Source organism: Ranitomeya imitator, chromosome 9 (genome assembly GCF_032444005.1).
Source record: "Ranitomeya imitator isolate aRanImi1 chromosome 9, aRanImi1.pri, whole genome shotgun sequence".
Taxonomy (NCBI): domain Eukaryota; kingdom Metazoa; phylum Chordata; class Amphibia; order Anura; family Dendrobatidae; genus Ranitomeya; species Ranitomeya imitator.
In genome coordinates, this window is record NC_091290.1 from 57,707,259 (window position 1) to 57,724,388 (window position 17,130).

Here is a 17,130-nt window from a genome sequence, read left to right on the forward strand (position 1 = left end):
AGAGGTGGCCATGGACGAGTGCTGCCATATTAATGACGCATTTATCCAGGTGAGGAGTAGAGGATGTAAAGAGGTGGCCATGGACGAGTGCTGCCATATTAATGATGCATTTATCCAGGTGAGGAGTAGAGGATATAAAGAGGTGGCCATGGACAAGTGCTGCCATATTAATGATGTATTTATCCAGGTGAGGAGTAGAGGATGTAAAGAGGTGGCCATGGATAAGTGCTGCCATATTAATGATGCATTTATCCCGGTGAGGAGTAGAGGATGTAAAGAGGTGGCCATGGACGAGTGCTGCCATATTAATGATGCATTTATCCAGGTGAGGAGTAGAGGATGTAAAGAGGTGGCCATGGATAAGTGCTGCCATATTAATGATGTATTTATCCAGGTGAGGAGTAGAGGATGTAAAGAGGTGGCCATGGATAAGTGCTGCCATATTAATGATGTATTTATCCAGGTGAGGAGTAGAGGATGTAAAGAGGTGGCCATGGATAAGTGCTGCCATATTAATGATGCATTTATCCAGGTGAGGAGTAGAGGATGTAAAGAGGTGGCCATGGACGAGTGCTGCCATATTAATGATGCATTTATCCAGGTGAGGAGTAGAGGATGTAAAGAGGTGGCCATGGATAAGTGCTGCCATATTAATGATGCATTTATCCAGGTGAGGAGTAGAGGATGTAAAGAGGTGGCCATGGATAAGTGCTGCCATATTAATGATGCATTTATCCAGGTGAGGAGTAGAGGATGTAAAGAGGTGGCCATGGACGAGAGCTGCCATATTAATGATGCATTTATCCAGGAGTAGAGGATGTAAAGAGGTGGCCATGGACGAGTGCTGCCATATTAATGATGCATTTATCCAGGTGAGGAGTAGAGGATATAAAGAGGTGGCCATGGACAAGTGCTGCCATATTAATGATGCATTTATCCAGGTGAGGAGTAGAGGATGTAAAGAGGTGGCCATGGACGAGTGCTGCCATATTAATGATGCATTTATCCAGGAGTAGAGGATGTAAAGAGGTGGCCATGGACAAGTGCTGCCATATTAATGATGTATTTATCCAGGTGAGGAGTAGAGGATGTAAAGAGGTGGCCATGGATAAGTGCTGCCATATTAATGATGCATTTATCCAGGTGAGGAGTAGAGGATGTAAAGAGGTGGCCATGGACGAGTGCTGCCATATTAATGATGCATTTATCCAGGTGAGGAGTAGAGGATATAAAGAGGTGGCCATGGACGAGAGCTGCCATATTAATGATGCATTTATCCAGGAGTAGAGGATGTAAAGAGGTGGCCATGGACGAGTGCTGCCATATTAATGATGCATTTATCCAGGTGAGGAGTAGAGGATATAAAGAGGTGGCCATGGACAAGTGCTGCCATATTAATGATGCATTTATCCAGGTGAGGAGTAGAGGATGTAAAGAGGTGGCCATGGACGAGTGCTGCCATATTAATGATGCATTTATCCAGGTGAGGAGTAGAGGATGTAAAGAGGTGGCCATGGATGAGTGCTGCCATATTAATGATGCATTTATCCAGGAGTAGAGGATGTAAAGAGGTGGCCATGGACGAGTGCTGCCATATTAATGACGAATTTATCCAGGTGAGGAGTAGAGGATGTAAAGAGGTGGCCATGGATATGTGCTGCCATATTAATGATGCATTTATCCAGGTGAGGAGTAGAGGATGTAAAGAGGTGGCCATGGACGAGTGCTGCCATATTAATGACGTATTTATCCAGGTGAGGAGTAGAGGATATAAAGAGGTGGCCATGGACGAGTGCTGCCATATTAATGATGCATTTATCCAGGAGTAGAGGATGTAAAGAGGTGGCCATGGATGAGTGCTGCCATATTAATGATGCATTTATCCCGGTGAGGAGTAGAGGATATAAAGAGGTGGCCATGGACGAGTGCTGCCATATTAATGATGCATTTATCCAGGTGAGGAGTACAGGATGTAAAGAGGTGGCCATGGACGAGTGCTGCCATATTAATGATGCATTTATCCCGGTGAGGAGTAGAGGATGTAAAGAGGTGGCCATGGACGAGTGCTGCCATATTAATGATGCATTTATCCAGGTGAGGAGTAGAGGATATAAAGAGGTGGCCATGGACGAGTGCTGCCATATTAATGATGCATTTATCCAGGTGAGGAGTAGAGGATGTAAAGAGGTGGCCATGGATGAGTGCTGCCATATTAATGATGCATTTATCCAGGAGTAGAGGATGTAAAGAGGTGGCCATGGACGAGTGCTGCCATATTAATGACGAATTTATCCAGGTGAGGAGTAGAGGATGTAAAGAGGTGGCCATGGATATGTGCTGCCATATTAATGATGCATTTATCCAGGTGAGGAGTAGAGGATGTAAAGAGGTGGCCATGGACGAGTGCTGCCATATTAATGACGTATTTATCCAGGTGAGGAGTAGAGGATGTAAAGAGGTGGCCATGGATGAGTGCTGCCATATTAATGATGCATTTATCCCGGTGAGGAGTAGAGGATATAAAGAGGTGGCCATGGACGAGTGCTGCCATATTAATGATGCATTTATCCAGGTGAGGAGTACAGGATGTAAAGAGGTGGCCATGGACGAGTGCTGCCATATTAATGATGCATTTATCCCGGTGAGGAGTAGAGGATGTAAAGAGGTGGCCATGGACGAGTGCTGCCATATTAATGATGCATTTATCCCGGTGAGGAGTAGAGGATGTAAAGAGGTGGCCATGGACGAGTGCTGCCATATTAATGATGCATTTATCCAGGTGAGGAGTAGAGGATGTAAAGAGGTGGCCATGGATGAGTGCTGCCATATTAATGATGTATTTATCCAGGTGAGGAGTAGAGGATGTAAAGAGGTGGCCATGGACGAGTGCTGCCATATTAATGATGCATTTATCCAGGTGAGGAGTAGAGGATGTAAAGAGGTGGCCATGGACGAGTGCTGCCATATTAATGATGCATTTATCCCGGTGAGGAGTAGAGGATGTAAAGAGGTGGCCATGGACGAGTGCTGCCATATTAATGATGCATTTATCCCGGTGAGGAGTAGAGGATGTAAAGAGGTGGCCATGGACGAGTGCTGCCATATTAATGATGCATTTATCCAGGAGTAGAGGATGTAAAGAGGTGGCCATGGACGAGTGCTGCCATATTAATGATGCATTTATCCAGGTGAGGAGTAGAGGATGTAAAGAGGTGGCCATGGATGAGTGCTGCCATATTAATGATGCATTTATCCAGGAGTAGAGGATGTAAAGAGGTGGCCATGGACGAGTGCTGCCATATTAATGACGAATTTATCCAGGTGAGGAGTAGAGGATGTAAAGAGGTGGCCATGGATATGTGCTGCCATATTAATGATGCATTTATCCAGGTGAGGAGTAGAGGATGTAAAGAGGTGGCCATGGACGAGTGCTGCCATATTAATGACGTATTTATCCAGGTGAGGAGTAGAGGATGTAAAGAGGTGGCCATGGATGAGTGCTGCCATATTAATGATGCATTTATCCCGGTGAGGAGTAGAGGATGTAAAGAGGTGGCCATGGACGAGTGCTGCCATATTAATGATGCATTTATCCAGGTGAGGAGTAGAGGATATAAAGAGGTGGCCATGGACGAGTGCTGCCATATTAATGATGTATTTATCCAGGTGAGGAGTAGAGGATGTAAAGAGGTGGCCATGGATGAGTGCTGCCATATTAATGATGCATTTATCCAGGTGAGGAGTAGAGGATATAAAGAGGTGGCCATGGACAAGTGCTGCCATATTAATGATGTATTTATCCAGGTGAGGAGTAGAGGATGTAAAGAGGTGGCCATGGATGAGTGCTGCCATATTAATGATGCATTTATCCAGGTGAGGAGTAGAGGATGTAAAGAGGTGGCCATGGACGAGAGCTGCCATATTAATGATGCATTTATCCAGGAGTAGAGGATGTAAAGAGGTGGCCATGGACGAGTGCTGCCATTTTAATGACGAATTTATCCAGGTGAGGAGTAGAGGATGTAAAGAGGTGGCCATGGATGAGTGCTGCCATATTAATGATGCATTTATCCAGGAGTAGAGGACATAAAGAGGTGGCCATGGACGAGTGCTGCCATATTAATGATGCATTTATCCAGGAGTAGAGGATGTAAAGAGGTGGCCATGGATGAGTGCTGCCATATTAATGATGCATTTATCCCGGTGAGGAGTAGAGGATGTAAAGAGGTGGCCATGGATGAGTGCTGCCATATTAATGATGCATTTATCCAGGAGTAGAGGATGTAAAGAGGTGGCCATGGATGAATGCTGCCATATTAATGATGCATTTATCCCGGTGAGGAGTAGAGGATATAAAGAGGTGGCCATGGATGAGTGCTGCCATATTAATGATGCATTTATCCAGGAGTAGAGGATGTAAAGAGGTGGCCATGGACGAGTGCTGCCATATTAATGATGCATTTATCCCGGTGAGGAGTAGAGGATGTAAAGAGGTGGCCATGGACGAGTGCTGCCATATTAATGATGCATTTATCCAGGTGAGGAGTAGAGGATGTAAAGAGGTGGCCATGGATGAGTGCTGCCATATTAATGATGCATTTATCCAGGAGTAGAGGATGTAAAGAGGTGGCCATGGACAAGTGCTGCCATATTAATGATGCATTTATCCAGGAGTAGAGGACATAAAGAGGTGGCCATGGACGAGTGCTGCCATATTAATGATGCATTTATCCAGGAGTAGAGGATGTAAAGAGGTGGCCATGGATGAGTGCTGCCATATTAATGATGTATTTATCCAGGAGTAGAGGATGTAAAGAGGTGGCCATGGATGAGTGCTGCCATATTAATGATGCATTTATCCCGGTGAGGAGTAGAGGATGTAAAGAGGTGGCCATGGACGAGTGCTGTCATATTAATGATGCATTTATCCCGGTGAGGAGTAGAGGATGTAAAGAGGTGGCCATGGATGAGTGCTGCCATATTAATGATGCATTTATCCAGGAGTAGAGGATGTAAAGAGGTGGCCATGGACGAGTGCTGCCATATTAATGATGCATTTATCCAGGTGAGGAGTAGAGGATATAAAGAGGTGGCCATGGACGAGTGCTGCCATATTAATGATGCATTTATCCCGGTGAGGAGTAGAGGATGTAAAGAGGTGGCCATGGATGAGTGCTGCCATATTAATGATGCATTTATCCAGGAGTAGAGGATGTAAAGAGGTGGCCATGGACGAGTGCTGCCATATTAATGATGCATTTATCCAGGTGAGGAGTAGAGGATATAAAGAGGTGGCCATGGACGAGTGCTGCCATATTAATGATGCATTTATCCAGGTGAGGAGTAGAGGATGTAAAGAGGTGGCCATGGACGAGTGCTGCCATATTAATGATGCATTTATCCAGGTGAGGAGTAGAGGATGTAAAGAGGTGGCCATGGACGAGTGCTGCCATATTAATGATGCATTTATCCAGGTGAGGAGTAGAGGATGTAAAGAGGTGGCCATGGACGAGTGCTGCCATATTAATGATGCATTTATCCAGGTGAGGAGTAGAGGATATAAAGAGGTGGCCATGGACGAGTGCTGCCATATTAATGATGCATTTATCCAGGTGAGGAGTAGAGGATGTAAAGAGGTGGCCATGGACGAGTGCTGCCATATTAATGATGCATTTATCCAGGTGAGGAGTAGAGGATGTAAAGAGGTGGCCATGGACGAGTGCTGCCATATTAATGATGCATTTATCCAGGAGTAGAGGATGTAAAGAGGTGGCCATGGACAAGTGCTGCCATATTAATGATGCATTTATCCAGGAGTAGAGGATGTAAAGAGGTGGCCATGGACGAGTGCTGCCATATTAATGATGCATTTATCCAGGTGAGGAGTAGAGGATATAAAGAGGTGGCCATGGACGAGTGCTGCCATATTAATGATGCATTTATCCAGGAGTAGAGGATGTAAAGAGGTGGCCATGGACAAGTGCTGCCATATTAATGATGCATTTATCCAGGAGTAGAGGATGTAAAGAGGTGGCCATGGACGAGTGCTGCCATATTAATGATGCATTTATCCAGGTGAGGAGTAGAGGATATAAAGAGGTGGCCATGGACGAGTGCTGCCATATTAATGATGCATTTATCCAGGTGAGGAGTAGAGGATGTAAAGAGGTGGCCATGGATGAGTGCTGCCATATTAATGATGTATTTATCCAGGTGAGGAGTAGAGGATGTAAAGAGGTGGCCATGGACGAGTGCTGCCATATTAATGATGCATTTATCCAGGTGAGGAGTAGAGGATATAAAGAGGTGGCCATGGACGAGTGCTGCCATATTAATGACGCATTTATCCAGGTGAGGAGTAGAGGATATAAAGAGGTGGCCATGGACGAGTGCTGCCATATTAATGACGCATTTATCCAGGTGAGGAGTAGAGGATGTAAAGAGGTGGCCATGGACGAGTGCTGCCATATTAATGATGCATTTATCCCGGTGAGGAGTAGAGGATGTAAAGAGGTGGCCATGGACAAGTGCTGCCATATTAATGATGTATTTATCCAGGTGAGGAGTAGAGGATGTAAAGAGGTGGCCATGGATGAGTGCTGCCATATTAATGATGTATTTATCCAGGTGAGGAGTAGAGGATGTAAAGAGGTGGCCATGGACGAGTGCTGCCATATTAATGATGTATTTATCCAGGTGAGGAGTAGAGGATGTAAAGAGGTGGCCATGGACGAGTGCTGCCATATTAATGACGCATTTATCCAGGTGAGGAGTAGAGGATGTAAAGAGGTGGCCATGGACAAGTGCTGCCATATTAATGATGTATTTATCCAGGTGAGGAGTAGAGGATGTAAAGAGGTGGCCATGGACAAGTGCTGCCATATTAATGATGTATTTATCCAGGTGAGGAGTAGAGGATGTAAAGAGGTGGCCATGGATGAGTGCTGCCATATTAATGATGCATTTATCCAGGTGAGGAGTAGAGGATGTAAAGAGGTGGCCATGGACAAGTGCTGCCATATTAATGATGTATTTATCCAGGTGAGGAGTAGAGGATGTAAAGAGGTGGCCATGGATGAGTGCTGCCATATTAATGATGTATTTATCCAGGTGAGGAGTAGAGGATGTAAAGAGGTGGCCATGGACGAGTGCTGCCATATTAATGATGCATTTATCCAGGTGAGGAGTAGAGGATGTAAAGAGGTGGCCATGGATGAATGCTGCCATATTAATGATGCATTTATCCCGGTGAGGAGTAGAGGATGTAAAGAGGTGGCCATGGACGAGTGCTGCCATATTAATGATGCATTTATCCCGGTGAGGAGTAGATGATGTAAAGAGGTGGCCATGGATGAGTGCTGCCATATTAATGATGCATTTATCCAGGTGAGGAGTAGAGGATATAAAGAGGTGGCCATGGACGAGTGCTGCCATATTAATGATGCATTTATCCCGGTGAGGAGTAGAGGATGTAAAGAGGTGGCCATGGATGAGTGCTGCCATATTAATGATGCATTTATCCAGGTGAGGAGTAGAGGATGTAAAGAGGTGGCCATGGACGAGTGCTGCCATATTAATGATGTATTTATCCAGGTGAGGAGTAGAGGATGTAAAGAGGTGGCCATGGACGAGTGCTGCCATATTAATGATGCATTTATCCAGGTGAGGAGTAGAGGATGTAAAGAGGTGGCCATGGATGAGTGCTGCCATATTAATGATGTATTTATCCAGGTGAGGAGTAGAGGATGTAAAGAGGTGGCCATGGACGAGTGCTGCCATATTAATGATGCATTTATCCAGGTGAGGAGTAGAGGATGTAAAGAGGTGGCCATGGATGAGTGCTGCCATATTAATGATGCATTTATCCAGGTGAGGAGTAGAGGATGTAAAGAGGTGGCCATGGACGAGTGCTGCCATATTAATGACGTATTTATCCAGGTGAGGAGTAGAGGATGTAAAGAGGTGGCCATGGACGAGTGCTGCCATATTAATGACGTATTTATCCAGGTGAGGAGTAGAGGATGTAAAGAGGTGGCCATGGATGAGTGCTGCCATATTAATGATGCATTTATCCAGGTGAGGAGTAGAGGATGTAAAGAGGTGGCCATGGACGAGTGCTGCCATATTAATGATGCATTTAGCCAGGTGAGGAGTAGAGGATGTAAAGAGGTGGCCATGGACGAGTGCTGCCATATTAATGATGCATTTAGCCAGGTGAGGAGTAGAGGATATAAAGAGGTGGCCATGGACGAGTGCTGCCATATTAATGATGCATTTATCCAGGTGAGGAGTAGAGGATATAAAGAGGTGGCCATGGACGAGTGCTGCCATATTAATGATGCATTTATCCAGGAGTAGAGGATGTAAAGAGGTGGCCATGGATGAGTGCTGCCATATTAATGATGCATTTATCCAGGTGAGGAGTAGAGGATGTAAAGAGGTGGCCATGGACGAGTGCTGCCATATTAATGATGCATTTATCCAGGTGAGGAGTAGAGGACATAAAGAGGTGGCCATGGACGAGTGCTGCCATATTAAAGGGAACCTGTCACCTGAATTTGGCGGGACCGGTTTTCGGTCATATGGGCGGAGTTTTCGGGTGTTTGATTCACCCTTTCCTTACCCTCTGGCTGCATGCTGGCCGCAATATTGGATTTAAGTTCATTCTCTGTCCTCCGTAGTACACGCCTGCGCAAGGCCCATGAGGTTGGTTCAGTCTGGCAATGTGGCAGCTAGTCTAAATAAGGTTGTACGCCTCTATTATACAGTCTTTAAGAACAATGGGTTGTGCGATTTGTAATCCTTAACTCCTTAGGGTAGGTGCACACGGTCAGTAAATGCTGTGGGTTAGATGCTGCATACTTCCGCAGGTTCCAACCTACAGTGGCCAGATGTTACAGCATAGTGGATTGGATTTCCAGAAATCCCATGCCCACTATGTTTGCACCGATGCCTGCAGATCACCTGCGGAGACGGACATGAGACGCGTCTTTCCAGACCGCAGCATTTCTATTTATCTTGCGGAGATCGTACAATGTTTTGGGCACGGTGATTCTGCACGATTCAACGAACACATGCCGTTCCACCTGCATTCAAAAGATGGCAGTGCTATGGATGCAACAGACATGTGCTGCATTCAAAGAGCTGACAATTACTGACCACGTGCACGTACCCTTAAGGATGAGCACCATGAATGTACAGCGCTCATCAGGAGCGGATAAATAGAGCAGGCCCAGGAGTTGAGGCTGCTCCACTTCAGGCAGATGACATCTACCACTCCACTTGTGACTGTTAACCTGTTAAACGAGGCACTGACAGTGTATGTCCGGGAGGCGCACCAATCTAAGCTCCCATCGCCCTCTACTGCAGGGTATTTCATTGGTTGCCAAGACAGCCAGGGGCCAGGTGAAGACACCCCGTGCTTGTCTTTGTACTCCTATGAATGCTAGCTTTATGCTATATACTAGCTATGTGCTATATACTGCAGTATTGCTTCATATAGTATATGCGATTGGATAACAAACAAAAACACATATATTTAGCATAATTACTTCTTTAATGCTGTTACATGGCCATTTCGGGTTTTCTGAAGCCTATATATCCACTTTACACATCATAATCAATACCTAGAAGCCCACAACAGCGATCAGTGCAGTCACCTTGGGTCTGAAGAGCTCCATTACTGCAATCTTGCCATACATCCCAACCTCCTTTACAGGACGCAGCCCCTCCGGTGTCACAACATAAATCTCCAGACGTGTGTTCTTGGCTATCAGGAGATTCAAGTCATCTTCAGATGTGAAGTGTCCTGTAATAGAAAGGAGAATTCAGAAAGGAATTTATTCAGCTGTAACTGTACAAAATATCTATATATAAGAGAATCCAAATTTGGCCAGCATTAGCCATTACTGGTAACCTCTCATGAGGGTTTTACAACTCAGACTAATTTGCATGTATCTATAGGCGCTTTCATGCAAATCTTTACCTTGACTGTAGAAATCCATTCTGTAATTTCTGAGAAATTACCCCCACTGCCGGCAATTCCTGTTGCAGTCACCGCACTGTGTACAGAGAGCAACAGTGTAACCATGCCCCGACACTGACTGACAGCAGCTCAGCATAAAGGCCGGCTGTCAGTCAGTCCGGAGGCATGGTTACCCAGCCGCTCTCTATAGGGTCTTCCAGTTTTGGAAGACCCCAGTACCCAGGAACAGCTGGTTTTCAAAACCATTCACCAACTCCAATGCCGAGTTCTTCATCTGTCGACATGATAGAACTGCAGACAATGGACACTGGGAACAGCCACGGAGATGCAGGAGCCGAGGAGAGTGAGCAAAGCACAGTTTGATTTTTTAGAAACAAACTGTGTCTGGGGACAGGAGTATTCTAAAACCGGCAAACCCCTTTAATTTCATATTTAATAGGCAAATGCACAAAAAAAAAACTGCAAAAGTGTAGATATCCTCTGACTAACAATGAGCTGATTTACAATAGGACATTAATATATATATATATATATATATATATATATATATATATATATATTGCAAAAGATTGGCCCAAATCGTACACCCACCATAAATTCTTAAAGTCTTTATTTCTAGAACATGCACAATTCACAAGTAAATCAACTGAATGCGTGTTAAAGAATACAAGGTGCTTGGTCCTTCTTTGATATGACACAACTTCTGGGGTCCAACAATAAGATATCATCATAAAGGGGGCAGGCAGCATTTGGCACTGATATTTTAGAGGAAAGGGTACAACTCTTATTTTAATCCATATTGACTTGACAAAGTTTTATCTTGCAACTGAAAACCACTTTCAAAGTGTAATTGCAATTTTTTTTTAAAAAAAACCTTGTAAAATGTTGATGGTTGACATGATTTGGTAAAACAAAGGAAGAGAAGTGGTCGGCAGATCTGCAAACTAGCTCAGTAGCCCTTAGATGAGTCAATCTTCAGCCTCCCGCCTTTTGGGGATGAACTAGTCAGCAGAGCGCTTCTGTTCCTTCAGTTCTGCAATCAGCCAGAAACCTCTGACTTGTCACTAGGACATGTGAAGGGTTTACAAAAAAGGGATTAAATTAGGGCTACACAGCAACATGCGTTGTGTGGGGCTGCAATCACAGTGTTACATGGCATCTAGTGATTTAATAGGACGTCGTATTGCAGCCTGAGACCTACTGGAACTGCATCACAGACCCGCAAGGTTTCCAAAACTTGCTGGTCACAGATGACTCAATCGCCATAGTCTTCAATACAAGTTTCATACAACTGCAACCTGAAAGTGTGCTTTATTTTGCATCAAAATTGCAACTTTAAAGTGACTGTCAGGACAGAATGACTGTTGAAACTACGTACCACTACTTCACAGCGCAGCCAATCAATTATACACACCTTCCCACCTGCTTGGTAACATCCATCTCCTCCCTTCCATGGCCCTATGAAGCCAGAGCCGTCAATCAAACAGGTGGGTGGAGACAGAGGAAAAACAAGCAGGGAAAAGGTGTATACAAATGACTGACTCCAGATCCCATCCACACTGCCCAAACCACTGACAGCGTGAGGGTATGTGCACACGTAGGTGGGATGTCTGCGGATTTTTCCGCACCTGTTTTAGTAAATCCGCAGGTAAACCGCACTGCGGATTACCTGCAGAATTACCGCGGATTTACCGCAATTTTTTTGCGGATTTTGTGTAGATTCCACGTGCAGTTTTACACCTGCGGATTCCTATTATGGAGCAGGTGTAAACCGCAGCGGAATCCGCACCAAGAATTGACATTCTGCGGAATAAACAACACAGCGTTTCCGCATGTTTTCTTCCGCAGCATGTGCACTGCAGATTTTGTTTTCCTTAGGTTTATATGGTACGGTACAATGCATGAAAAACAGCTGCAGATCCGCAGCGTCAAAATCGCAGCAAAATCCACACATACCCTGAATCTGACACTAGGCTACGATTATAGCCAGGTATGTTTTCATGTACGTCTCGGCTGACAAGTCCAATGCAGTCGGCGCCATCCTCACTAACCCCCATAACTGACCGGCCTCTTTTATGTACACACAAAAGACTGACCCCGTCACAATCAACTAGAACTTTTTTATACACATTTACCATTGAAGAGGAGTTTGGGCATTTTCAGCCCATTTAACAATTGCGATTTTTTTTATTTATTTTTTTTTAAATAGGTGCAAAATTTTGGAGCAAGTTTATTCCAGTCTGTGTAAATTATGCAACATTTTATAGGAACGTGATTTTTTTGCTCTTAAAAGGCACATAAAGAGTCAATTGGGCCACAGTGTCTGGACGGCTTATGAAAGTAAATTTACAATGAAATGCTGCAGCATATCAAAGTAACACATACGTGGTCGCAATTGTGCAGCCTGGCTTCAGTTCATGCGGCTTTAGGTTTGGGCAGCATGAATCTTAAAGGTACCGTCACACTCAGCAACTTTCCAACGATCACGACCAGCGATACGACCTGGCCGTGATCGCTGGAAAGTCCTTGTGTGGTTGCTGGAGAGCTGTCACACAGACAGCTCTCCAGCGACCAACGATGCCGAAGTCCCCGGGTAACCAAGGTAAACATCGGGTTACTAAGCACAGGGCTGCGCTTAGTAACCCGATGTTTACCCTGGTTACCATTGTAAATGTAAAAAAACACATACTCACATTCCGATGCCTGTCACGTCCCCCGGCGTCCCCTTCCCTGCACTCCTCCTGCATCCTGTGTAAGCGCCGGCCGTAAAGCAGAGCGGTGACGTCACCGCTGTGCTCTGCTTTACGGCCGGCCGGCGCTGACACAGGATGCAGGAGGAGTGCAGGGAAGGGGACGCCGGGGGACGTGACAGGCACCGGAATGTGAGTATGTGGTTTTTTTTTTTTTACATTTACAATGGTAACCAGTGTAAACATCGGGTTACTAAGCGCGGCCCTGCGCTTAGTAACCCGATATTTACCCTGGTTACCAGTGAACACATCGCTGGATCGGCGTCACACACGCCGATTCAGCAATGTCAGCGGGTGATCCAGCGACGAAATAAAGTCCTGGCCTTCTAGCTCCGACCAGCGATGTCACAGCAGGATCCAGATTGCTGCTGCGTGTCAAACACAACGATATCGCTATCCAGGACGCTGCAACGTCACGGATCACTATCGTTATCGTTGTAATGTTGTTCAGTGTGAAGGTACCTTTAGACAGGCGAGCATTAGGAGCTGCGCATATCCCGAGCTCTGATCCCGGCCACACTGCTGCCTGCATTATATCCCGAGCTCTGATCCCGGCCGCACTGCTGCCTGCATTATATCCGAGCTCTGATCCCGGCCGCACTGCTGCCTGCATTATATCCCGAGCTCTGATCCCTGCCGCACTGCTGCCTGCATTATATCCCGAGCTCTGATCCCGGCCGCACTGCTGCCTGCATTATATCCCGAGCTCTGATCCCGGCCGCACTGCTGCCTGCATTATATCCCAAGCTCTGATCCCGACCGCACTGCTGCCTGCATTTCTCCCGAGCTCTGATCCCGGCCGCACTGCTGCCTGCATTTCTCCCGAGCTCTGATCCCGGCCACACTGCTGCCTGCATTATATCCCGAGCTCTGATCCCGGCCGCACTGCTGCCTGCATTTCTCCCGAGCTCTGATCCCGGCCACACTGCTGCCTGCATTATATCCCGAGTTCTGATCCCGGCCACACTGCTGCCTGCATTATATCCTGAGCTTTGATCCCGGCCACACTGCTGCCTGCATTATATCCCAAGCTCTGATCCCGGCAACACTGCTGCCTGCATTATATCCCGAGCTCTGATCCCGGCCACACTGCTGCCTGCATTATATCCTGAGCTCTGATCCCGGCCGCACTGCTGCCTGCATTTCTCCCGAGCTCTGATCCCGGCCACACTGCTGCCTGCATTACATCCCGAGCTCTGATCCCGGCCCCACTGCTGCCTGCATTACATCCCAAGCTCTGATCCCGGCCACACTGCTGCCTGCATTATATCCCGAGCTCTGATCCCGGTCACACTGCTGCCTGCATTATATCCCGAGCTCTGATCCCGGCCACACTGCTGCCTGCATTATATCCGAGCTCTGATCCCGGCCGCACTGCTGCCTGCATTATATCCCGAGCTCTGATCCCGGCCGCACTGCTGCCTGCATTATATCCCGAGCTCTGATCCCGGCCGCACTGCTGCCTGCATTATATCCCGAGCTCTGATCCCTGCCACACTGCTGCCTGCATTATATCCCAAGCTCTGATCCCGGCCGCACTGCTGCCTGCATTATATCCCGAGCTCTGATCCCGGCCGCACTGCTGCCTGCATTATATCCCGAGCTCTGATCCCGGCCACACTGCTGCCTGCATTATATCCCGAGCTCTGATCCCTGCCACACTGCTGCCTGCATTATATCCCGAGCTCTGATCCCGGCCGCACTGCTGCCTGCATTATATCCCAAGCTCTGATCCCTGCCACACTGCTGCCTGCATTATATCCCAAGCTCTGATCCCGGCCGCACTGCTGCCTGCATTATATCCCGAGCTCTGATCCCGGCCGCACTGCTGCCTGCATTATATCCCGAGCTCTGATCCCGGCCACACTGCTGCCTGCATTATATCCCGAGCTCTGATCTCGGCCGCACTGCTGCCTCCATTATATCCCGAGCTCTGATCCCGGCCGCACTGCTGCCTGCATTATATCCCGAGCTCTGATCCCGGCCACACTGCTGCCTGCATTATATCCCGAGCTCTGATCCCGGCCACACTGCTGCCTGCATTATATCCCGAGCTCTGATCCCGGCCGCACTGCTGCCTGCATTATATCCGAGCTCTGATCCCGGCCGCACTGCTGCCTGCATTATATCCCGAGCTCTGATCCCGGCCGCACTGCTGCCTGCATTATATCCCGAGCTCTGATCCCGGCCGCACTGCTGCCTGCATTATATCCCGAGCTCTGATCTCGGCCGCACTGCTGCCTCCATTATATCCCGAGCTCTGATCCCGGCCGCACTGCTGCCTGCATTATATCCCGAGCTCTGATCCCGGCCGCACTGCTGCCTGCATTATATCTCGAGCTCTGATCCCGGCCGCACTGCTGCCTGCATTATATCCCGAGCTCTGATCCCGGCCACACTGCTGCCTGCATTATATCCCGAGCTCTGATCCCGGCCGCACTGCTGCCTGCATATATCCGAGCTCTGATCACGGCCGCACTGCTGCCTGCATTATATCCGAGCTCTGATCCCGGCCGCACTGCTGCCTGCATTATATCCCGAGCTCTGATCCCGGCCGCACTGCTGCCTGCATTATATCCCGAGCTCTGATCCCGGCCGCACTGCTGCCTGCATTATATCCCGAGCTCTGATCCCGGCCACACTGCTGCCTGCATTATATCCCGAGCTCTGATCCCGGCCGCACTGCTGCCTGCATATATCCGAGCTCTGATCCCGGCCGCACTGCTGCCTGCATATATCCGAGCTCTGATCCCGGCCACACTGCTGCCTGCATTATATCCCGAGCTCTGATCCCGGCCGCACTGCTGCCTGCATTATATCCGAGCTCTGATCCTGGCCACACTGCTGCCTGCATATATCCGAGCTCTGATCCCGGCCGCACTGCTGCCTGCATTATATCCCGAGCTCTGATCCCGGCCGCACTGCTGCCTGCATATATCCGAGCTCTGATCCCGGCCGCACTGCTGCCTGCATTATATCCCGAGCTCTGATCCCGGCCGCACTGCTGCCTGCATTATATCCCGAGCTCTGATCCCGGCCACACTGCTGCCTGCATATATCCGAGCTCTGATCCCGGCCGCACTGCTGCCTGCATTATATCCCGAGCTCTGATCCCGGCCACACTGCTGCCTGCATTATATCCCGAGCTCTGATCCCGGCCGCACTGCTGCCTGCATTATATCCGAGCTCTGATCCCGGCCGCACTGCTGCCTGCATTATATCCCGAGCTCTGATCCCGGCCGCACTGCTGCCTGCATTATATCCCGAGCTCTGATCCCGGCCGCACTGCTGCCTGCATATATCCGAGCTCTGATCCCGGCCACACTGCTGCCTGCATTATATCCCGAGCTCTGATCCCGGCCACACTGCTGCCTGCATTGTATCCCGAGCTCTGATCCCGGCCACACTGCTGCCTGCATTATATCCCGAGCTCTGATCCCGGCCACACTGCTGCCTGCATTATATCCCGAGCTCTGATCCCGGCCGCACTGCTGCCTGCATTATATCCCGAGCTCTGATCCCGGCCGCACTGCTGCCTGCATTATATCCCGAGCTCTGATCCGGGCAGACTGCTGCCTGCATTATATCCCGAGCTCTGATCCCGGCCGCACTGCTGCCTGCATATATCCGAGCTCTGATCCCGGCCGCACTGCTGCCTGCATATATCCGAGCTCTGATCCCGGCCGCACTGCTGCCTGCATTATATCCCGAGCTCTGATCCCGGCCACACTGCTGCCTGCATTATATCCCGAGCTCTGATCCCGGCCACACTGCTGCCTGCATTATATCCCGAGCTCTGATCCCGGCCACACTGCTGCCTGCATTATATCCCGAGCTCTGATCCCGGCCGCACTGCTGCCTGCATTATATCCCGAGCTCTGATCCCGGCCGCACTGCTGCCTGCATTATATCCCGAGCTCTGATCCGGGCAGACTGCTGCCTGCATTATATCCCGAGCTCTGATCCCGGCCGCACTGCTGCCTGCATATATCCGAGCTCTGATCCCGGCCGCACTGCTGCCTGCATTATATCCGAGCTCTGATCCCGGCCACACTGCTGCCTGCATTATATCCGAGCTCTGATCCCGGCCACACTGCTGCCTGCATTATATCCGAGCTCTGATCCCGGCCACACTGCTGCCTGCATATATCCGAGCTCTGATCCCGGCCACACTGCTGCCTGCATTATATCCGAGCTCTGATCCCGGCCACACTGCTGCCTGCATTATATCCCGAGCTCTGATCCCGGCCGCACTGCTGCCTGCATTATATCCCGAGCTCTGATCCCGGCCGCACTGCTGCCTGCATTATATCCCGAGCTCTGATCCCGGCCGCACTGCTGCCTGAATATATCCGAGCTCTGATCCCGGCCGCACTGCTGCCTGCATTATATCCG

General features: G+C 48.5%; 1 protein-coding gene across 1 annotated transcript in view; it reads right to left on the minus strand.

The window, feature by feature from the left end:
• The window catches only part of DDB1 (damage specific DNA binding protein 1), a 101,009-nt gene that overhangs the window by 79,432 nt on the left and 4,447 nt on the right, over window positions 1–17,130 (minus strand). Inside the window, exon 2 of the mRNA XM_069740458.1 lies at window positions 9,660–9,808. Within this exon, the coding sequence (XP_069596559.1) occupies window positions 9,660–9,808 (149 nt within the window). The remainder of the gene's footprint in view (window positions 1–9,659; window positions 9,809–17,130) is intronic.